This window comes from Aquarana catesbeiana, linkage group LG05 (assembly GCF_042186555.1).
Source record: "Aquarana catesbeiana isolate 2022-GZ linkage group LG05, ASM4218655v1, whole genome shotgun sequence".
Lineage (NCBI taxonomy): Eukaryota > Metazoa > Chordata > Amphibia > Anura > Ranidae > Aquarana > Aquarana catesbeiana.
This window is the reverse complement of record NC_133328.1, coordinates 86597092-86620340: the sequence shown is the minus strand read 5'-3', so window position 1 is coordinate 86620340 and position 23249 is coordinate 86597092. Positions and strand designations below refer to the sequence as shown.

General features: G+C 42.5%; 1 protein-coding gene and 1 long non-coding RNA gene across 2 annotated transcripts in view; one reads left to right on the top strand and one right to left on the bottom strand.

Moving 5' to 3' along the window:
- The window catches only part of UBE3C (ubiquitin protein ligase E3C), a 190566-nt gene that overhangs the window by 86581 nt on the left and 80736 nt on the right, over positions 1–23249 (top strand). Inside the window, exons 12-15 of the mRNA XM_073629937.1 lie at positions 9469–9555; positions 11108–11265; positions 13217–13449; positions 20930–21034. Of these exons, the coding sequence (XP_073486038.1) occupies positions 9469–9555; positions 11108–11265; positions 13217–13449; positions 20930–21034 (583 nt within the window). The remainder of the gene's footprint in view (positions 1–9468; positions 9556–11107; positions 11266–13216; positions 13450–20929; positions 21035–23249) is intronic.
- On the bottom strand, positions 2278–5065 carry LOC141145808 (uncharacterized). The gene is made up of 2 exons (XR_012244652.1): positions 4742–5065; positions 2278–3313 (listed from the first exon to the last, which is right to left on the bottom strand). It is a non-coding gene; the product is annotated as an uncharacterized lncRNA (long non-coding RNA).

Sequence of the window (23249 nt, the reverse complement as noted above, 5' to 3'; positions counted from 1 at the left end):
CGCCAGTAACTGTGCGAAACGCGTCAGTTTTTTCTGGACCTGTGTCTTTGATGTATGGATCAAGCTTCACTAAATAAAGGCATTATTTTGGAGTGCGGCTGTCCTCTTTCAATTTTTTGCAATTGTAGTCTTTGTTGCCACACACTTTGGAACCATGTAAAGTAAATGTAGCCACACTCAGAAAAGAAGATAAACAAGAGACTATAAAGACATTAAAGTGAAGATACATTCCAGTGCTGGCTTTAAAAGGGCCTGCAATGAATAGATATGATATAGGTACTGAACATGATTTTTATTTTATTTGGGGCTTTAGTAACACTGTAACTCCGAACAATAAGAAAAAATTGTTTGAACTGCTAATTCTGTCAAGGATGCATTTATAGGGGGCTGAATTTAGAACACCCTCTCATAATGCCTAAAAGCAGACCTAAAGGTAAGGAATAACAAACTGCGAGTAGGCAGGATGTTTATTGCAGAAGAGATGTTCAATGTCTCTTCTGCGATAAAATAGACTTGATCCCACACCATCTAAACAAAATGGGCAAAGACTTGGCACCTGGACTATATCTGGGAGAAAATGCTGGCACTGGCGGAATGTTGGTTCTTTGGATGGGCGGTAAGTATTTGCAGCTTTAGTTCTGTTTTAAATTGAAACCGGTGTAGTGGTGCTGCTGTTGTCTTCCTTCAATCCTCAGCTTCACCCTGTGCTCAGACCGAAAGGCTGCTGATGTCTCTGCGTACAGCGAACCACTGGAGGGACAGTCGGCACTCGGGTAGACGTCAAATGACAATATCCTTGTTTATTGAAATGACAAAAAAGCCAACACCGAAACGCTTTGGCTATTTTATAGCTGTTTCATGTCATTTCAATAAAGGATATTGCCATTTGATGTTTACCTGGTGCCGACTATCCCTCCAGTGGTTCCCTAAAATGAACCTGTGTGCTCCACCAGGTTACTACAGTGTTGTCTTATGTTGGTAGCCATGCCGTCCGCAGCCTTGCTGGCCAGGTACACAAATCGCAACCTTTGGAAAGTCACTACTGGCATAGGTTTTTGTAAACTACTAACTGTGACAATGTGCAGGCCTACTAATTTGTTATGGCTTTTACACCTTATTGTGAGGTATAAATCTGACAACACAGAAATATATTTCAGGGCTGCTCCAGGTCGAGATGGAGATGTAGAAATAGGATAGAAGGTTTTTAAGTTGAGAATTTATAATGGCAGCAGATAGTAGGCACTTTTACTTTAATCTTTTAGGGTAAATCCTAATTACCTTAAAGTGGTTGTAAAGGGTGAAGATTTTTTTTTTTTTTTACTTTCATGCATTCTATGCATGAAGGTAAAAAATATTCTTTGCGCTGCACCCCTCACATTCTATGCATGAAGGTAAAAAACATTCTTTGCGCTGCACTCCTCACATCCCCACTAATACTTACCTGAGCCCAACCTAGATCAAGTGATGTGCACGAGAGCCAAGGCTCTTTTGGGTCTCTCCCTCCTCATTGGCTGAGACACAGCAGCAAAAGCTATTTGCTCGTATTGCTGTCAATCACAGCCATTGAGGTGGGAGCGGGACTGAGCCACGTTCTAGCTGTCCCATAGCCACACACAGAACGAGCACAGACAAGTGGTGCCAGAGCAAGCCGCTTGCTATGGGGGGGCACTTGGCAAAGGGGAGGGGCCAGAAGCGCCTGCAGGGGACACTAGAAGAGGAGGCTCTGGGCTGTTCTGTGCAAAACCATTGCATAGAGCTGCACAATTAATCGTTAAAAAATCGTGATCTCGATTCACCCCCTCTGACGATCTCTCCTGCAAAGTTTGACGTTTCTTTCATATAAACAAGTGGAGAGACTATGTGCTCACTCAGCTGTCAAAAGAAAGCATCTGGGCATTCTGCCAAGTCTTTTAACTTGATACATTTTAACTAAGCTTCCTTCTTAGATCAAAGGGAGAAAACTTCTGTGTAAATAAATAATCCAGGCAGTCTGCCAAGTTTTCAACAATGTGTAAATGCAGGAAGTTTAACCACTTAAAGTCTAAATCTTTTTCTGACACTTCTTCCTTAAGTTAAAATCAATATTTTTTTGCTAGAAAATTACTTGGAACCCCAAACATTATATTATAAATATTTTAGGAGAGACCCTAGGGAATAAAATGGCAATTGCTGCAATATTTCATATGTCACACTGTATTTGCCCAGCGGTCTTTCAGATGCAATTGTTTGGGAAAAAATACACTTCAATGAATGAAAAAAAAAACAAAACAGTAAAAGTTAGCCAAATTTTTTTTGTTTTAATGTGAAAGATGATATTACGCTGCGAGAATCGTGAGAGAATCGTGATCTAACTTCTAAGCAAAAAAATTGTGATTCTCATTTTAGCCAGAATCGTGCAGCTCTACCATTGCACAGAGCAGGCAGGTATGATGTGTTTATTATTTTAAAGAAAAACAAAAAAGAACTTTTAGAAGCACTCTAATTATAGTTCTAAATAATTTACCAGTATCCATATTGAGTGGGGTAGGATTGCAGCTTTTTGCCACTTATTGTATTGTGCGTTTTCCTCCATCAGATATCTCTCTGATTGTAATGCATCCTGCAGAGTGATCTGGCGTATTTTGGCTTTGCCTGATAAAATGCAAAAGCCCTACTATTCCATATTTATATTTATTTATTTTCAAACTTCTTGTTTTTATTCTGTCTGTGTGAAAAATATCCATTGATTCTAAACTGCATCCCCACAGTTATCTCTGAACCAACCATTAATAAAAAGATTAGCATTATATTTCCAATACACCAGATAATTTCATCTGAGCCCCAAGATTATCAATTGAGCATGTTATTTTCTTTCTTTTTCTTCAAACTTGTACAGTGTCACATTATTACCAGATATCACATATTGCACTGGCTGTGTCGCATGTCCAGGCACCTAGTGATATGACCAGTAGGCAGTAAATGGTAAATGTTCCAACCTTGGTTTAGCTACTGAGTAGCTGTTTTCTTGACGGTGGTATTGGCATGCTCGAACATCCATTTTATTTTAATGAAGTCAGACTGCTTTCTTAATAAATAACCCTTGGAAGTCATGCCTATGTAGGCCTTCAGTTATTAAGGAAGAATAGCTAGGGGTGTTGAAAGGGAATCTGACAAAACGCTGCTCTTTGTACAAATGAAGATGATCGTGCAGAAATAGTAAGAGGTCCAGCATCTTCAATACTACTCATGTCCTAGTGCGACTCATCAAGCGTTTCATGGACTTCAGCTTTGTGTTTCCAGTGTGGATCATTTGAGAGTCACCATCATGAGAATCCTTCAGGAGAAAAAAAAAACTGCAGTATTGTGGGCATTTCAGACTTTGCTTCCTAAGTATATAGTAGCGGGCCTTTCACTCCGCAATGAATCAAGCTATTAGTGGCTTGTAATTAAGCTTTGTAACAAAGCAGATCATTACCTGGAAACTGATTTTTAGGTGAATCAATAGCTCAGCTGGGTACTGGTAATAAACTGCAATGCATATAATGCATTAAACAAATAAAGTTGTTTTATGTAACGGTCAGTGATGAAGAGCATATTGAAATAATACAGAAGTACTTACCTTTTTCACATTCATGCTGCCGCTGACAAGTAGTCAATAGTTCTGGTATCTTCTAAAGAAATCTGACAGCAGGAAGCTACATACAGCCCAAACTCTGGACATTGCTTTGTGTCTGGCAACTCAAGGTAATTCTTCACCATGGCTGCACCTGTGTTAATGCAGGCAGAGACATTCTGTTTAGAGTAGAACTGTGGCCTGCCAAAAATTTGCTGCAGCACTTAATTATAAGTGCTTCCACAATTAAAGTTTTCTCCTGTGTTTCCCTGCAAAGTCCCACAAATACCTATTGATCCTGCCAGCGAAGTTCACCTGATTCAGGTTCCCATGTTAGGGCGGCAATGATGCTTCACTGCTGCTGAATTCAGAGCTGAGTTGTCACGCTTATGTGACCCCTGTGCTTGATTATACTGCCGTGGGATGAGAAGATGCTGCAGAGGACGTGACATTGTCACTGCTTATTAACAAACACGAAGCTTGTCAATCATCACCTGGCCTAGTCCTGCCCACTGTATGACAGCGTTTTCAATGTTGCTGAAACCCTACTACTGTGAGCTGCAGTGTCTGAAATGGGGGAGCATGTGAGGGGGAAATTTAATCAAAATTTGTCTTAGTCAGAAAAGGTAAAGAAAGTGTTTGTTTTTTTTTGTTTATTTTATGAGGCTTAGGCATCACACGTGGTAACTGGATTTGGTACCTGTTGTTTACAGGAGCCTTTAGTTGCACAATAATTAAAAATGCAATTACGCAAAGACCCCTTTCACACGGGGCGGGTTCCATTATGATCAGCAGGGGATCTATGAGTTGCTCACCTTCTGAGTTAAGCAGAGTGAGAGGATGACACATTTGTGTCCACTCAGTTTCTGCAAAATGGACACAAACATAGCCCACTCTGCGCCATGGGCGGCTGGGAGTAAACGGACTCCGCTGTTTGATTACTCCCAACTACCCTCGATCTGCTCCGCTTAAAGAAAGTGAATGAAGTCCTCTCCCATGCTTTTTTTTTTTTAAATGGGACTGATTGGATCTGGAGGCTGTATATAGGAATGCATGGACCTTGAAAAAACTGACTGTCAAACCTGATCAGAACACCCTTATGAAAGGGGCCCAATACAGTATGCCCCCTGTCCCCATTCTTATACTCACCTGTACATGAGCTAAGAGAATCTTGCTGATCTGATCACACAGTTGCTTGTTAAAATGTTTCCAGCCAGGCGCTTACTTATGCTGTGCAATCTGTGACAGGGCGAGTCCCTGCAACTATGTTTATTTAGGTTATTAAGATAGAACTGGCACAGGACTCTCTAAGATTCAGTTTGAGAAGCTTCAGCAGGTGTTCTTGTGAGCAGAGAAAACCGTGTCTTGAAAGTGGTTGTAAACATCAGACATAAAACATGAACAAAACATATCCCTCAGTAGTGTGTGCTTGTCTTAATCCAGAGCACTAGGGGCTCATTTATACTTGCTTCAACTTCAACACACATTAAAGGGCCTACCGCTTCAGCATGCTTTTTTGATGCTTCTGAGATGCTCCAGTGTTGCTTTTTTGAAGCTTTAATGAAGCTTGGCAGATGCCCTGTGTTTGTGTTGATATGGCCCTCCATTTAAACAGGAAATGTACGCGATCGTGTGTGCGCATCCCTGCTCCTTCTGTGGCGGCGTGTCATGGAGACACTGCTCGCCACCGAGGGTGGTGAACAGCCATTGGGCATGGCTGTTTACCACGTGATCGGCTGTGATGAAGTCACGGCCGACCATAGGTGGCGCTGCCCCAGTTTGCACAGCGCATGCGCGCGAACGTTGGTGGCGGCGTGTTCCTGGTAACACTGCTCGTCACCGATGCTGGTAAAGAGCCATTGGCCGGCAGCTGTTTACCACATGATTGGCTGTAATCCTTTCACAGCCAATCACTAAATGTCAACAAACCGCGGTAAACGAGATGTTACCAGGTTCTTCTCCTCACACACCGATCGTGTGTGAGAAGGAGATTACGGTAACATCTCGTTACCGCTTACAGTGCACACCAATCACACACTGATTGCCCCCTCAAATAAAGAGGACCTGTCACCATCCATCAAAGTACCTGTCACAGTTCATCTGAGTACCTGTCAGTCCATATGAGTACCTGTCACAGTCCATCTGAGTACCCGAGTACCTGTCACAGTCCATCTGAGTACCCGAGTACCTGTCACAGTCCATATGAGTACCTGTCACAGTCCATATGAGTACCGAGTACTTGTCACAGCCCTTCAGAGTCCCCGAATTCCAGTCACCAGCCCATCAGTGTACCGAGTACTTGTCACAGCCCTTCAGGGTACTCGAATTCCAGTCACCAGCCCATCAGTGTACCCGAGTACCTATCTGTATCTCATCAGAGTACCCGAGTACCTGTCACCAGGCCATCAGAGTACCCGAGTACCTGTCACCAGGCCATCAGAGTACCCGAGTACCTGTCACCAGGCCATCAGAGTACCCGAGTACCTGTCACCAGGCCATCAGAGTACCCGAGTACCTGTCACAGTCCATCAGAGTACCCGAGTACCTGTCACAGTCCATCAGAGTACCCGAGTACCTGTCACAGTCCATCAGAGTAACCGAGTACCTGTCACCAGCCCATCCGAGTAACCGAGTACCTGTCACCAGCCCATCCGAGTAACCGAGTACCTGTCACCAGCCCATCCGAGTAACCGAGTACCTGTCACCAGCCCATCCGAGTAACCGAGTACCTGTCACCAGCCCATCCGAGTAACCGAGTACCTGTCACCAGTCCATCCGAGTAACCGAGTACCTGTCACCAGCCCATCCGAGTAACCGAGTACCTGTCACCAGCCCATCCGAGTAACCGAGTACCTGTCACCAGCCCATCCGAGTAACCGAGTACCTGTCACCAGCCCATCCGAGTAACCGAGTACCTATTTGCAGCCCATGCCTCATAGAATATACGTTGGGGTGTTTGCTTTCCAAAATGGGGTCATTTTGTGGGCAATTCCATTGTCCTGGTGCTCCAGGGCCTTCAAAAGTGTAATAGGTGGTTGAGAAATGAGATGTGTCATTTATGCTCGTAGAACGCCTGAAGGTGCTACTTCAATGTTGGGCCTTTGTATGTGGTCAGGCTGTGTAAAAGAATCACATGTGTGGTATCGCCATACTCGGGAAGAGTTGCAGAATTTATTTTGGGGTTTAATTTGTTGTATGCATATCCTGTGTTTGAGAAATCACCTGATAATTTGACAATTTTGTAAAAAAAAAAAAAAAAAAAAAAATCTTCATTTTGCAAAGAATTGTGGGAAAAAATTACAACTTAAAAAAACTCACCGTGCTACATATGCCACGTACGCACGACCGGTTTTGCTGTCGGAATAAACTCCGAAGGTTTCTCCGACGGAATTCCATTCAAGCGGTCTTGCCTACACACGGACAAACCAAAGTCTCCCACCGTCCAGAACGAGGTGACGTACAGCACGTACGACGGGACTAGAAACAGGACGTTCAGTAGCCAATAGCTTCCGTCTCGTACTTGCTTCAGAGCATGTGTCGTTTTTGGTCCGTCAGAACAGCATACAGACGATCGGTTTTCCCAATAGGAATTGGTTCCATCGGAAATAGTTAGAACATGTTCCATTTCTAGGTCCTTCTGAATTTTCGGGAAAAAAAAGTCAGATGAGGCATACCCACGATCGGAATATACAATGAAAAGCTGCCGTCTGACTTTTTCTGTTGGACGTTCTGCTCGTGTGTACACGGCTTTACTTAATACCTTGGAATGTCTACTTTCTAAAAAGGGGTCATTTGGGGGGTATTTGTACTTTCCTGACTTGTTAGTGTCTCAAGAAATTAGATTCACCTGTTGTACTGAAGGCCTGATCAGATGTGATCAATTTTCAGTGATTGGCACCATACTTTGTAGACTCTATAAGTTTCACAAAGACCAAATAATATAAACTAATTTGGGTTATTTTACCAAAGATATGTAGCAGTATAAATTTTGGCCAAAATTTATGAAAAAAAATTACTAATTAGCAAAATGTTATGACAAAAACAAAGAAAAGGGCATTTTTTTTTTCACAAAATGTACGGTCTTTTTTTTATTCATAGCACAAAAAATAAAAAACCCACTAGTGATTAAACACCACCAAAAGAAAGCTCTATTTGGGTGAAAAAAGAACGCAAGTTTCATTTGGGTACAGTGTTGCATGACTGAGTAATTGTCATTCAAACTGTGAGAGCGCCGAAAGCTGAAAATTGGTCTGGGCGGGAAGTGGGTGTAAGTGTACTGTATTGAGGTGGTTAATGTCAGTTCTAACCACTGTCCCGTTCCTCTGCTATAAGCATGAGTCACTGATGAGTTTTCCTGACACCAAGAGAAAAATGGTGACAGGTTAGGAACCACCAGCAGATTGACAGCCTCTGCTCTGTTCCTGTGTGATGTGTGAAGGGGGTTGTGTCCCTTCCCTCCAATCAGCTATCAGAGCTCTCCTCACTGATGTAACTTTCGCTCTCCAACCCCTGCTTTTCAGAGCTCCGAGATTTTGTGTAAATTCTGGACTTCTGAATGGATGTAGAGAAAGAAGACTGTAGATAAACATGTACAACTTATGTAGGAGGATTTGTTTCATCTCTGTATCACCAGAGGCCAGTCACTTCACTGAGGATATGTGAGGGTTTACAACCACTTAAAGTTTTTCTCTCTGGTTGGTAGTTTCACATCAGGACCTGGAGTTTGAAGTTTCCAAAGCATCTTGGGTGGGACAGAACCTTAAGTCCTGTGTATGGGCTTTACTAGTTGCTTACAGCCTGTGTGAGTGCCCAAGTGGGCAGGATCGTTATAAGCCAGATCTGAGCATAGCTCAGTGGAGTTGCTGCCGCTTGGAGACAGACCCCTGTGAGGATGACCTGGTTGTTTTATTTGAGACTTCATCCCTTGTGTGGGGGACGTCTGGCCCAAAGGACTGGGAAAGTTGGTACAGCTACACGGGCCTGGGAGACCAAGAGAGGGTCTAGGGGGCTGAGACAGCTGAGGTGGCTAACAGGTCCAAAGGGGTTGTAGGAAGTTTGGAGGTTACTGAAAGAGCATGCAAAACCCAGGGGGGCCAGTGAACCTTATTTGGAGGCCAGCAGCGGGCCCACCGGTGCATTGAGGTACTGCAACTGAGGCTGAAGCGAATCTAAGAGCCAGTTGGCTCGTTATCATTCATTATTTGTGTTTGCTGGAGAGGAAACCCTGCGTGGGCAATCCGTTTTGTGTAAAGACTTTCTTTTTTTTTTCTTTTTTTTTTCTTTTTTAATAACAGTGGGCTGCCGAGCCCTTAAATATAGTTTCTGCCTGATGTGAACTCCCTTTGCAAACGCATCTACCAGAAAAGCTAAACATCCCCTATATCATAACTCCCATTCATTTCTATGGATTTCCTTGTTGGAGCTTGTGCCTAAAACATCGGATACGTACAAATGGAAAGTGCAAAGGGCATGTGCAGGCCTGGCCAAGAAGATTGACAAGTGGCTATGCAGTCTAATCAGCAATATCGTACTGGATAGGAGAAAGCCGATTGTAACACTGGGGCTGGAGCAGGGCATACCATAAAGTGTTATTGCTCTAGAAATGGATATTTTGTATTTTATATTGTGTTACAAGAGAGGAATTCCCAGACACACCCCCCCTGGGCTGCTTGCTGTCTTTATTTATTGCCACTAGCATGGTTGCAGTGTTTGCTGGATAGCACTAGCACCTGACAGATTGGCTTTACTAGATTCCTGGAATGGCTCTGATTTCACACACAGGTGACTACATTGTGAAACTGCAAGATTTGATTATGTGCAGTAGGATGTAGGAAGTCCTGTTTTCTGACTTGCTGTTTATCTTTTTTCCCTTTCAGACTTCTATACAGCCTCGCCTTTAATGCTAGATTTTTAAGACACCTTTGGTACTTAATATCTTCTATGACAACAAAAATGATTACAGGGTATGTATGCCTACAATATTCCAAATGTTTGAAATAGATTGTACAGCTATGTGGTAATTTTGAAAATTATGTAGTGTAGATGGGAAAATTTTTTGTCCATCTATTTTTCTCCAAGGTAACATAATCATTTTTATATTGATGGTATGCTGAATAATGCTTTTTGCATGTAGATAAAGTAGTCCAGCCTTTCTCAACTTTTTTAACCTAAAGGCTAGGTTCACACTATAAATTGCCTATGAATTGCACAGGAATGTGCACCACATTCCTGTGCTATTCACATGCGATTCAGTGCGGTGCGATTTGAACCCATCTATTTAATTGGGTCAAATCACACCAAAGCAGTGCATGTACTACTTTTGGAAACACTATTTTGCAATAGTAGGTAGTTTGCTATCATGCGATCTGGAGCAGTCAAACGCACTGCGTTTGCGACCTGCATTTGAGGTGTTGTTAATATTGCACTGACACCCACTGCAGATTGCAAGGGTAGTGCGTTTTGAACATGGAGCGGTAAACACACAAGGTACACGGATTTTCATGTGCTGCATTCTAGTGTGAACCAGGCCAGAGGAAAGTTTGAAATTTTTTTTAGCCTTCAGGTGATGGGCTGTGTAGAAGTGCCTCCTTACATTCGTGATCAATATACTGTCCCCTTACATTGGTGATCAGGGAAGAAAGGCGACCTGACATTGGGGATTTGTATAGTACCACCTTACACTGGTGCTCAGTAGGGATGGGCGACCAGTTCAGGCCAAACATTTGGCCGTTCCCTGAACACCCAAATTTGCGGGGTGTTCGCCTCGACGAACACCCTGCAATGCACTGAGCGCTGCACAGTGCATTTTGTGCCCTGATCGGGCAAAGCTTTGCCCAATCAGGGTGCAGTATAAGCTGACTGTTAAGGAACAGGGCCGGGAAGCCAGCCCACCGCGTCCTTAACAACCGATGAATTTATCAGCTGTCAATGGCTTTCCCTGCTGAAAGCTGAGAAAAAAAATGGCGGTAAAAAAAAAAAGAAAGAAAAAAAAACAGCATGTACCCATTCACTAAGAAATAAAAAAAGTTTTAAAAAGTAAGAAAAACAGGAACGGTAAATCCACCGTCAATCACGACGCCCGACAGACTCAAAAAATAGAAAAAAATGAAAACGCTTCCACCTCCTGGGGTTCGCTGTTTGGGTTAGAACATTTCCCCTGTTTGGGCGTTCTGCTGCGAACCCAACGGGGGTGTTCGGCCCATCCCTGGTGGTCAGTGTAGCAGGGCCATTTTAGATGGAAGGTCAGTGGAATGATGGCATGTTACACTGGTGGTCCTTGTAGAACCCCTTGCATTGATTGACACTGACACTGGTCCAACACATCTGGCTCTGTGAGCTAGTGATTACGGGGGCTTGACATTATGCAACCAATGCTAAAGGAACCCCTAGTAATCTTTGCCTGAGAAAGGGTGAAGGAAACATTGTAACATTATCATTGTGAAGGAAAGTTTCTGCATAAATAACTTTGATGGTCGTCAAGCATTGCTTTTAATTAGTGTTTGTATTTCCAAATAGATCCATGGTTCCACTACTGCAAGTGATATCTAGAGGCTCTCCGATGTCATTTGAAGACTCCAACCGAATTATCCCTCTCTTTTATCTCTTCAGTTCATTATTTAGTCATTCCCTTATCTCTATACATGATAATGAATTCTTTGGTGATCCCATGGAAGGTGAGAAAACGTTTAAAAAATTTTTTTTTTTTGGAAAACTACAACGTGTTTTTAGTGAATATACGTTTTGAGTTGTTATTGTATATTAAAGTATAGCTGAAGGCATTTTTTTTTGTTTTTTAGATACATGTTCAGGTTTTTATTGCTGTGTTCGACATTCACCCTTTCCATTTCACCATTATCACCAAAAATGAAAGGAAATCCCACATTTTTTAGTGGTCTCCAGGAAGAGAGTGATGATCTTCCATTTAGAACACTAGTTATGGTGACCAGGGATTTCTCTCATTTTGGAGGGATTTCTCCTCGCTTCCTTTTGCTATTGGACAGGAAGTGAATGGAAATCTCCCCGATGAGACACAGACCTGTCAAGAGTTATCTTACTGTATCCAAAATGAAGAAAATTGTTTTTCCTTTAGTCTCACTTCAGTTTTAGGTAAAAGCTAAGTTAAAAAAAAAACTGCAAAATACACAGTATATGTAAACTGGTTAATCTGGCAAAGGATTTATGATTCTGTTTAGTCAGTCTTGTGATCCAGGCTTCCCTTTCAAACAGCATAGCCTCCTTTTGGACCTGCAGATTACAATACAGCCTAATCTAGGACCTGTCTCAGCCTTAATCTGTTAAGGTCATGTCTATTGCACACTAGGAGCAGAAAAAAACGTTAGTGTTTTAGCTTGAAAAACGTGGCATATAAAACACCAATTGAGAGCATATTGTACAAAGTTTAGGTGAGTTTATGAGCGTTTGAGTTTACAGGTGTTTTTTGCATCCTATGAAAAAACTTCTGACAGTGACCGGCCCCCTAGCCCCCCCTCCTGTTTTACTCACCTGACCCCCTTCAATCCCTCGGCGGAGCCGCGCTATACCTCTCTGCCAGGGGTTTTCGGCTCTTGATTGGATAGATTGATAGCAGCGCAGCCATTGGCTCCCGCTGCTGTCAATCAAATCCAGTGATGCGGGGGGCAGGGTCGAATCCTACATTCTGCGTCTATGGATGCAAATGCTGGACTCGGGAGCACGCCCGCAAGGTAACCCCCCGGGAGAGCATTTCTCCTAGGGGGTTATACAATGCAGGGAGGAGATGATAGCGCCGCCGGGGTACCCCAAAACTGATGACTGCACAGTGGAGGTAAGTATGACATGTTTGGTATTTAAAAAAAAAAAAAATGAAGCTTTACAAACACTTTAACAACACTCCCCTCTGCAAAAGTTAACTCCCAAATAAAATAAAAAAACGTTGAAACTTCACGTTCAAAAGAGATAACAGGAGTTTAGCAGCGATTGATGTTTTTACAGCTCCTAAACTTCTCCAGAAAACGCGATCGAGAAGGTTTTTTTTTTTCCTGCCTCTGAACGTCCCTGTCAGAAAATGCCTGTAGCCATAATGTGCAAAGACCCATAGAATACAATAGAAGTGCTTCTACAGGCAGGTGAAAAAATGTCAAACGCCTGTAGAATCAACGTTTTTTTTTTTTTTTTTTTTTTGCCAGTGTGCATGGAGCCTCAGTCTATTCTTTGTAAGCAGTAGAGCCTTTTGTCTCAGAGTGCTGTGCCTCCCTCACCCAGTCCAGTCCTCTAGTAAAGCCTATTACACAGGGTCCAAATATCGGGCGGCATCAGCCGGTTCGATAAAAAACAGTCGACATTCGACCCATGTATATGGCAGCCGGTTTGACAGAAGTCGGCTGTTTGGGAACGTCTGCCGATTGACATCTGATCAGCGCTCTCAGCCAATGGCTGAGAGCGCTGCTCAGGTGTCCTGCCAAGAGAAAAACTTTTAAAGGAGCCCCAGTGTGCATGAGACCTAAGTGTCATTTATGTTTACAGTTACAACCATTTACATAGAGATGTAATATTGTTGATATTATAAGCACATGTCTGCAAGTTATCCCATTTCTCACGCTCTGAGCAGTAATGATATATATATATTGTTATTTTATTTTTTGGCAGCTGTCGGTCAGCAGAATTCCTCAATGATGCCTTTCACATTAGAGGAACTGATAGTATTGTCTCGCTGCCTAAGAGATGCTTGTTTAGGGATCATCAAATTGGCATATCCAGAAACAAAGCCAGAAGTGCGAGAGGAATATATGGCTGCTTTTCGAAGTGTTGGCGTAACAACCAATCTGGAGATGCAGCAACGTATACAAACAGAACAAAAGAGGTGGATCCAGCTTTTCAAGGTAACTAAGGCTATAGTCGGTGCAATTCTTAAAACAAACCTCTGCTTTGCCCATGCAAGCAAAGGGTAAATATACTTTAAACATATATTTACTCTTTCTTAATACAAGTCAAGAATCCTAAGTCGAAGCCAGGGCCAGGCCTGCCATGGGTCCCGATGGGCCCATTGGACCCAGGTAGGGATTTGAGAGGAGCGGCAGAGGCGGCTTTTTAATTAGGCGGTCGCCTAATTAAAGAGCCACCTCTGGGGGTGGGTAGCAGAGCTCCCTGTTGCCCGCCTGTGTGCTCAGCCGGCTCCTCCGGGTCCCTCTCGCCTGATGCAGCGCCGCTCAGCCCAGTGTCCTCCCCAGCCAGAGTCCACCCCCCCCCCCCCCCCCCAATCCCGAGTCGGCTGCATCCATTCCAGCTTCAGCGCGAAGTTTAAGCACACAGGTGCTGCAGTGCAGGAGCCCTACGAGAGCCGGAGGACACCTGAGGCTTGTCTGCCAGAACCTACTGCTGCCTGACGGGGTCGATGAGACCTCGGAGGTGGTGAAACTCACACAGCCCCTTCTCTTCTTTGAGGCCGAGTAAAAGGAGCTCTATGTGAGTACAGCACTGATGGAGACAAAGCACTGATATCAGCACTGAGATAGAGGACACTGACACCAGCACTAAGAGAGACCGAGCACTGACACCAGCACTAAGAGAGACCGAGCACTGACACCAGCACTAAGAGAGACCGAGCACTGACACCAGCACTAAGAGAGACCGAGCACTGACACCAGCACTAAGACAGCACTGACACCAGCACTGAGAGAGACAAAGCACTGACACTAGTACAAAAAATTTTGCACTGACATCAACACAGAGAGACAGAGCACTGACACCGGTACTAAGAGAGACAGAGCACTGACAGTGTGCACTGACACCAGCACTGAGAGAGAAGACACTGACACCATCACTGAGAGAGACAAAGCACTGACACCAGCACAAAATAGTTTGCACTGACATCAGCACAGAGAGACACAGCACTGACACCAGCACTGAGAGAGACAGAGCACTGACAGTGTGCACTGACACCAGCACTGAGAGAGACGGAGCACTGACACCAGCACTAAAAGAGAGTGCACTGACACCAGCACTGAGAGAGACGGAGCACTGACACCAGCACTAAAAGAGAGTGCACTGACACCAGCACTGAGATAGTGGGCACTAACACCAGCACTGAGATAGTGGGCACTGACACCAGCACTAAGAAAGTGTGCACTGACACCAGCACTGAGAGAGACAAAACACTGACACCAGCACTAAAAGTTTGCACTGACACTAGCACTGAGAGAGAGAGCGCACTGACACCAGCACTTGGAGTGTGCACTGACACCAGCGCTGAGAGAGACAGAGCACTGACACCGGCACTAAAAAGTGTGCACTGACACCAGCACTGAGAGAGACAGAGCGCTGACACCCACTGAGAAGGAGGACATGGACTCCAGCACCAAGACCATGCACTAAGAGAGTGCCGTGATACCAGCACTGAGACCAGCTCAAATACATTCTGCACTTAGAGTGCACTGACACCAGCGTGGAAATGGAAGACACTGACACCAGCACTTTATGGCCTCTTTCACATGGGTGGCTGTTCTGCCGCTGTTAAAAGCATGTATAGTTCTTTTGAAATTCCAAGACTCCAGGCACAGGGATCACTTGCAGTTGTACATTGCGATTAGCTGCATTTACGTGCATTTACATGCGGCTGTGTTGGAACATTCTTGCCATTCCTTTTGTTTTTCTTTCCTTGTTGCTGCTATCCGCAGGAGAAATAGTACACTGTGATTACCTGCAGTTATGTGCAGATAGCTGTAATAAATCGGTCCTGGACACAGTCAAATTTATTTTTCTAACCATACAAAACCGTATCGAAACCGTTGCTAAATGCAGTGTGTGAGTTTAGCTGCGGTAGATAACTTGATCTATCCGTAGCTAAAAGCTGAATTCTATCAGCCTGTGTGAAAGGGGCCTTAGGCTCTTAATATATGCAGTCTATACAGTCAAATTTTATCACTTTAATTATTTTTTCCATTATGAGCGTAAGTGGGGCCTCATGTTTAAGTTATGCCTAAGGCCTTACAAAACCTAGAGCTGCATCTGAGGGGCAGCAAATTGACGCCCAAGAGGACTTTTTTTTCCTGCAGTTTTGTGTGTCATCAGTTGCGGCACATTACGGGCAGCATTTCACCTATCTCAAACTGCCGTCCGTTTCTTGGGGGGGGTGCAGCATTTCATTCTTGGACCCAGGCAGCACAATGTCTTGGGCCAGCCCTGGTTGAAACACACCCCCAGCCTGTTGTTCATTACAAGAAATAGAAGCAGCTCACTGATGACGTCACAACGCTACTTCCACCTCTTGTCAGTGTATTCCCTGTCTATACATGTGCCCTGTAACAGAGCCTGATTGGTTTCTATTGCTGCCCTTTGGGGAACTGCTCTAGAAATGCAGAAGGCTAATATCAAGATAAATTCAGATACCTATACTAGTTGGCATGTTTGTTGATATTTAACTAATACATAATTATAGTTTGCAGTTTTTGTATTAATATTGATTTTGTACACTATTTTTTAAAAAATCTTGTTCTTTTTTATCATTTTAGACAGGCAGTAAACTTTTTTTAAATGAGTGTATTATTTTCTTTCAATACTATAACTGTATCAGACAGCTACAGGTATAGACAGCAGAACAATGCTATCCACAGGCTTCAGTGGCTTCTGCAAGTTGAAACCATTTTTTCCATTGAAGTCTTCGGCTTGCATATGATCACTTATGTCACAACTGACACCTGATCAGCAACCAACTGATTGGTTCCCACTTATTAGTAGGAAACAAAGCTGCCACTGAGAAATCTGTCTGACAGCTAGAAACCATGCAATGAGTTATCTTCTAGTTGTCAAAGGGAGAATGTTTATTACCGTATCCTCGGCCTGTTTTTATAGATTGATTGATAGATTGCAAGTGGGAATGGGTTTAAGAATGCATATGTTAAAGGATAAGGTCACCTTGAAAAAAAGAAAAATAAATGCACATTTTTTGGCAGGTAAAAAAATGCGCATTTACATTTTTTTTTTTTTTTTTTTTTTTTTTAGGAGCCTGGAAAGCATTAGACCAGCGATCAACAGATCGCGGATGTCATGCAAGTCTCCTGCAGACTGTCAGTGTAAGCTGTCTACGATGTGTATGGGCAGGCAGTTTTACGCTGGCAGGAAGAATTGATGAACTACCAGAGCGCAAACAGCGCTGTGTTAGTTCATTGAAAAATACAAGCTGACATCCTCAAAGGATGACAGTACATGTAGTTGATACATTCACAGAATTCCACCCTAAAAACCTGTTCCGAAAGGTGACCTTATCCCATTAAAGTGGTTGTAAAGGCAGAAGGTTTTTTTTTTTTTTTTTAATCTTAATGCATTCTATTCATTGAGATAAAACGCCTTCCATGTGCAACAACCCCCCCTAATACTTACCTGAGCCCCATCTCGATCCAGCGATGTTGCACGAGAGTCCCGGACTCTCCTTCCTTATTGGCTAAGACAGCAGCGAATTGCCGTTGATTCCCGCTGCTGTCAAAGTCAGTGAGGCCAGAGAGGGTGCGGGCCAGGCCACGGCTTCATGTTTGAATGGACACACAGAGTAGCGGTTTGGCTCGGGTGCCGCCATAGCAAGCTGCTTGCTGTGGGGGCACTCAACAGGAGGGAGGGGCTAGGAGTGCCCAATAAGAGGAGGATCTGGGCTGCTCTGTGCAAAACCACTACACAGAGCAGGTAAGTATAACATGTTCAGTGTTTTTAACAACAAAAAATAAAACTAGACTTTAGTATCACTTTAAAAGAAATATGTAGGCTTCCATTGCTCTCCTCATTTTTAGAATTCTGTCTGTCTTTGCCTTCATTCCTGGCATGGAGTGAGTATGCATCAACTATTTAGAGGGAGTCAGAACTTCTGATCTGCATACTAGTTATGGCTCAGTGAGTCAGAAAGTAGTCAGAAAATCAGCCAGGTACCTAGCATTATTGAAAAGGTGGTCAGTAATGACCAACCTGACAATTCAGGATGGTTTTCCTTGATTCGTTTTCACACTTGTGAATTTATTATTTAATCCCTAAACAATGTACTTTATCTAAGCACTGATCAAATTTGTTGCATGGCTTGTATTTCTTATGCAGTTGTGGCTGAACTAAATTGGAGGATCCACTGGGGTATGGGCAGAAATAAAGGATGCATAATTCTGCGTAAATCCCAACATGTCATGTTGGGACCATCAAAATATTAACTCTCACATATGTTCACAATCTTCACACATTGGGTATTTATGATGTCATGTTTAACTCAACAGCTGGAAGGCAACCAAATTGGTTATTTATCCCTATTTGCAATTTTTTGTTGAACACATTAAAGTCCTGCTTAATTAGTAGCACATCAGGATTTGTTTAATGTTGGGGTTAATGGAGCAAATGGAAAGCAAATCACTTGGTGGTGACACATGGAGAATCCATCTTTCTTCTTTATACTAAGGTCAGCACTTGGAACTTTGAAAAAAAACAACCCTGAATAGTTCCAGTGCAAAGAACGAAGGACTTTGATTTAGTAAGATGATTTTTTATTTCTTCCAAAGCAAACAGATCCAGTCAGCTAAAAAAAAATTCTGTTCATTAAAGACACAGGAGCAGGAGAAATGCATTTTCCAAATTGAATGCTAGATTTACTGTCCGTTTAATACTAGCGACCTCTCGCTCAGTAATGTTCAGCTCAAGTCATCAGCTGTCCCTCCGGGTCTTTTATCACTGCTTTTGTCAAGCTATCTATTTAATTGAAAGAAGTTAATTGAATGAAAATGATCAACTAAGCTTGTATTAATATTGCTAATGGAACTTTCTTCTTGGCCATGTTTGGAGAGAGATGTCACGCTAGACTTTAGGAAGGACCCATTAATGCGTGCACTTAACCTGATGGGCTAATTAAGCAATGCTTATTCATTCTACAAGCCTACAATAGCCTTGATCCAACCCATTCTGTCTGATTTTACAACACATTTCACTTACAAGCATAGGCCCAATGAACATTAGCTGAATTGAGACTAAATGGTAATGTTTTCATAAGAGGGGAACCGGCGTTAATGTGTCATAATATGCAAGGCTTTGATGCAAGTCTTCTGCCCGAGTTCCATTTAAGTCTCAAATAGAGCAGAAGAGTTCTGTTAATGTGCTTAACGAGTGCTCCTATTTAAGGAAACCTCAGACTCACAAATCTGTTGCAGTTTTCTGTTTCCAGAGTTGGACAGATCCTGGAAGCCAAGTAGCCATGCACCAAAAATGACGAGTGGCACTGATATCTTTCAGCTTTTTTAATTGTGATTGGGAAGCCCATGATCTCTGGCTTCTAAAGGTGCCTGGTGGCTCATAGCTGGAATTAATAGCTCCTGAATTCTTCATTAATTTGTCTGTCATGCACTTAAAGAAGGCAGCATTATGGCTTGGTGTTTTAGTTCCTTTATATTTCAGCATTGAGGTCACGAGTTTGATCCCTACCAGGATGGTTTGTGCATACATATTGTGCTCCCTGTGTGTTTTTTTTTTTCATGGGTTTCCAATTGGTGGTCTAGTTTCTGCTATCCAAAAATGTACTGGAAAGTTAAATGAATTTGTTTAAGATAATAATTACAAATCTAGGACCTGACACTAGTGGCTTTTAGAGCGGTATTAAACCCAAAAGCAAACATTTATTATATTGCAGCTTACCAGATCTTAGATACAATGACTGCACTAAGCTGGCCATAGATGGACCCATTTTCTTTCATTGCAGGAAAGAAAATCGCTCGAGTTCCCCAATTAACACCTACTGTCAGTGTTGATGGAGGAATCCCTCCCGCGGAGCCATTGTGTTCTCTCGGTGGGGGGAGCTGCCAGGAAAACACAGTGATTACTGCTAGCGGCTATAATAGCCGCTTGCAATAAATCCAACAGGCTGGTCATACATAAGCTAATCGAACAATTTGCATGACCCACCTGAGTCCTGTATGCCAGTGGGTCCATCTGCAGGTCTTCTCCCCTATATTCCTTTTCTTACAAGAGGATTGGGCAGCAGCTGTGGCCATTGGCTGTTGCTGCTATCAACCAAAATCAGGGGGTTGGGCGAGACCAAGCTGCGCTGTGTGTGCCTATAGACATGCTGTGGGGGCAGACAAAGAAGAGGAGAATTGGACAGCGCCAGCAGGGGACCCCAGAAGAGGAGGTTTGGTGCCCCACTCTGTGTAATACTATTGCACAGAGTAGGCAGGTATGCAATGTTTATTATTTTAATTTTAAAAAATGCCTTTAGAATTTAACTCTTTGTAGCTAAAAAAAAAAAAAAAAAAAAACAGGAAAAAAGGTTTTGCCTATATACACCATAAACCTTTTCATTGTCATGTGATTATTGTGATATTTTAACAGACGCCTCCAACAGCCATGAATATTTTTGATTTTCGAAGTCAGACACCCAGAGTTATAGTTTGCCTGTTCTTTTATTGCTTTATGATGTTTGGGAATCAATGAGAGCCATTTTATATGTATACCTGCCCAAACACTTGCATCATCAAGAATGATCCTTAACGCATGAGAGAGGGGAAAGGAGTGAGCACTGACAACGGATGAGCCATAGTGAGCCTGTAAATGACGTCATCGCTACCAACCATTGGCAGCTGCTGATGCGTGTTCTTTCCTCTCCCTGCAGCCGCCGCTGGCTGACACACGGGAAATCACATGACGGAGCAGCTTGAAAATAGGGAAGTACTGTATACAGATCTTTCTTACACAGGTTACTCAGAACTGAGATGAGATGAGAGAAGGAGCATATTTAAGATTAGTTAAATTTATCCCAGAATTCTACTTTAATGCAGTTATACATTAAATGATATATAAGTTTTATATATTTTCTAAATGCAAGCAGAACCTGATTTCAGCTTGGAAAAATTATCTTGCAGTTCCCTGTTCAGTAGAGCTTAGACTGGGAGAGGGAGAAGTAGCACAAGGAGCTGGTCAGTCTCTGCCTCTTACAACCCCTTGTGTAGCATCACTCTGGGAGGGGTGGGACTGCACTAGGAGCAATCAGGTGCACTGCATGCAAATGTGCTGACAAGAATCATGCTAATAGGAGAGAACAGAGTGAGTATAGAGATGACCTTCTCAGACAGCTTCTGTGACTTCACATGATGGTGTCAGCAGTGTATTCAATATTTGTAACAGATAAAGTAGTATCATCCTCCTTGGCTATGCAGTCTGGCAGACATGTATACATCTCACAAATGAATGGATAGAGGTAAGAATCATTTGGCAGATAAAACAGCCCCATATATGTATTTCATCTGGGAATTTGTCTGGAGTTCATCTTAAAACTTTTATCATTTTATGATTTATAGCACATAAAGTACTGTACTAATATAGTCTGTTGACATTTCTGTTCATTGTCTGCAGGTGATAACAAACTTAGTAAAAATGTTAAAGTCTCGGGATACCAGGAGAAATTTCTGTCCACTCAATCACTGGTTGTCAGAGCAAGAGAACATTAAAGCTGACAAAGTGAGTTTCTTCTTCTTTATAACCACCTTTTGAATGGTTTGTTGGATAAAAGAGTTTCCAATTCCTCAGAGCTGATGGTATGGTATGGTAAACAGCACAGGTAGTAGTCTTCGTGTTTTCTTTTAGAGTCCTTTCACACTGACAGCGTGGCCGCGTTAGCGGTAAAGCGCCGCTAGTTTTAGCGTCAGATTAACAATCATCCACTGAAAACATATTCTCAATTTTCAACCAATGTACAGTCAGGTCCATAAATATTGGGACATCAACACAATTCTAATCTTTTTGGCTCTATACACCACCACAATGGATTTGAAATGAAACGAACAAGATGTGCTTTGACTGCAGACTTTCAGCTTTAATTTGAGGGTATTTACATCCAAATCAGGTGAATGGTGTAGGAATTACAACAGTTTGTATATGTGCCTCCCACTTTTTAAGGGACCAAAAGTAATGGGACAGATTAACAATCATCCATCAAACTTTCACTTTTTAATACTTTGTTGCAAATCCTTTGCAGTCAATTACAGCCTGAACCTGGAACGCATAGACATCACCAGACGCTGGGTTTCATCCCTGGTGATGCTCTGCCAGGCCTCTACTGCAACTGTCTTCAGTTCTTGCTTGTTCTTGGGGCATTTTCCCTTCAGTTTTGTCTTCAGCAAGTGAAATGCATGCTCAATTGGATTCAGCTCAGGTGATTGACTTGGCCATTGCATAACATTCCACTTCTTTCCCTTAAAAAAACTCTTTGGTTGCTTTCGCAGTATGCTTCGAGTCATTGTCCATCTGCACTGTGAAGCGTCGTCCAATGAGTTCTGAAGCATTTTGCTGAATATGAGCAGATAATATTGCCCAAAACACTTCAGAATTCATCTTGCTGCTTTTGTCAGCAGTCACATCATCAATAAATACAAGAGAACCAGTTCCATTGGCAGCCATATATGCCCACGCCATGACACTACCACCACCATGCTTCACTGATGAGGTGGTATGCTTTGGATCATGAGCAGTTCCTTTCCTTCTCCATACTCTTCTCTTCCCATCACTCTGGTACAAGTTGATCTTGGTCTCATCTGTCCATAGGATGTTGTTCCAGAACTGTGAAGGCTTTTTTAGATGTTGTTTGGCAAACTCTAATCTGAGGCTCAGCAATGGTTTACATCTTGTGGTAAACCCTCTGTATTCACTCTGGTAAAGTCTTCTCTTGATTGTTGACTTTGACACACATACACCTACCTCCTGGAGCGTGTTCTTGATCTGGCCAACTGTTGTGAAGGGTGTTTTCTTCACCAGGGGAAGAATTCTTCGGTCATCCACCACAGTTGTTTTCCGTGGTCCTCCGGGGCTTTTGGTGTTGCTGAGCTCACCAGTGCGTTCTTTCTTTTTAAGGATTTTCCAAACAGTTGATTTGGCCACACCTAATGTTTTTGCTATCTCTCTGATGGGTTTGTTTTTGTTTTTTCAGCCTAATGATGGCTTGCTTCACTGATAGTGACAGCTCTTTGGATCTCATAGTGAGAGTTGACAGCAGCAGATTCCAAATGCAAATGGCACACTTGAAATGAACTCTGGACCTTTTATCTGCTCCTTGTAAATGGGATAATGAGGGAATAACACACACCTGGCCATGGAAGAGCTGAGCAGCCAATTGTCCCATTACTTTTGGTCCCTTAAAGTGGGAGGCACATATAAAAACTGTTGTAATTCCTACACCGTTCACCTGAATTGGATGTAAATTCCCGCAAATTAAATCTAAAAGTCTGCAGTTAAATCACATCGTGTTCATTTCATTTTAAATCCATTGTGGTGGTGTATAGAGCCAAAAAGATTAGAATTTTGTCGATGTCCCAGTATTTATGGACCTGACTGTATATACACACATATATATATATATATATATATATATATATATATATATATATATATATATATATATATATATATATATATATATATATATATATATATATATATATATATATATATGCTGCGCCAGCTAATACTTAGTAATCAGTACTCAAAATTATATACATTCAAAGTGCATATAATAATAATAATAATAATAATAACATATGTGAACCATAAATAAACTCTATTTTAAAACTAAAAACTGTCTCGGAAAAGTGTTACTTATATGGTGAATCTCCTGAAACATACACTTACACCATATATATTTCTTGTATTATCTTGCTGTTCAATCCATAAACCATTTTCA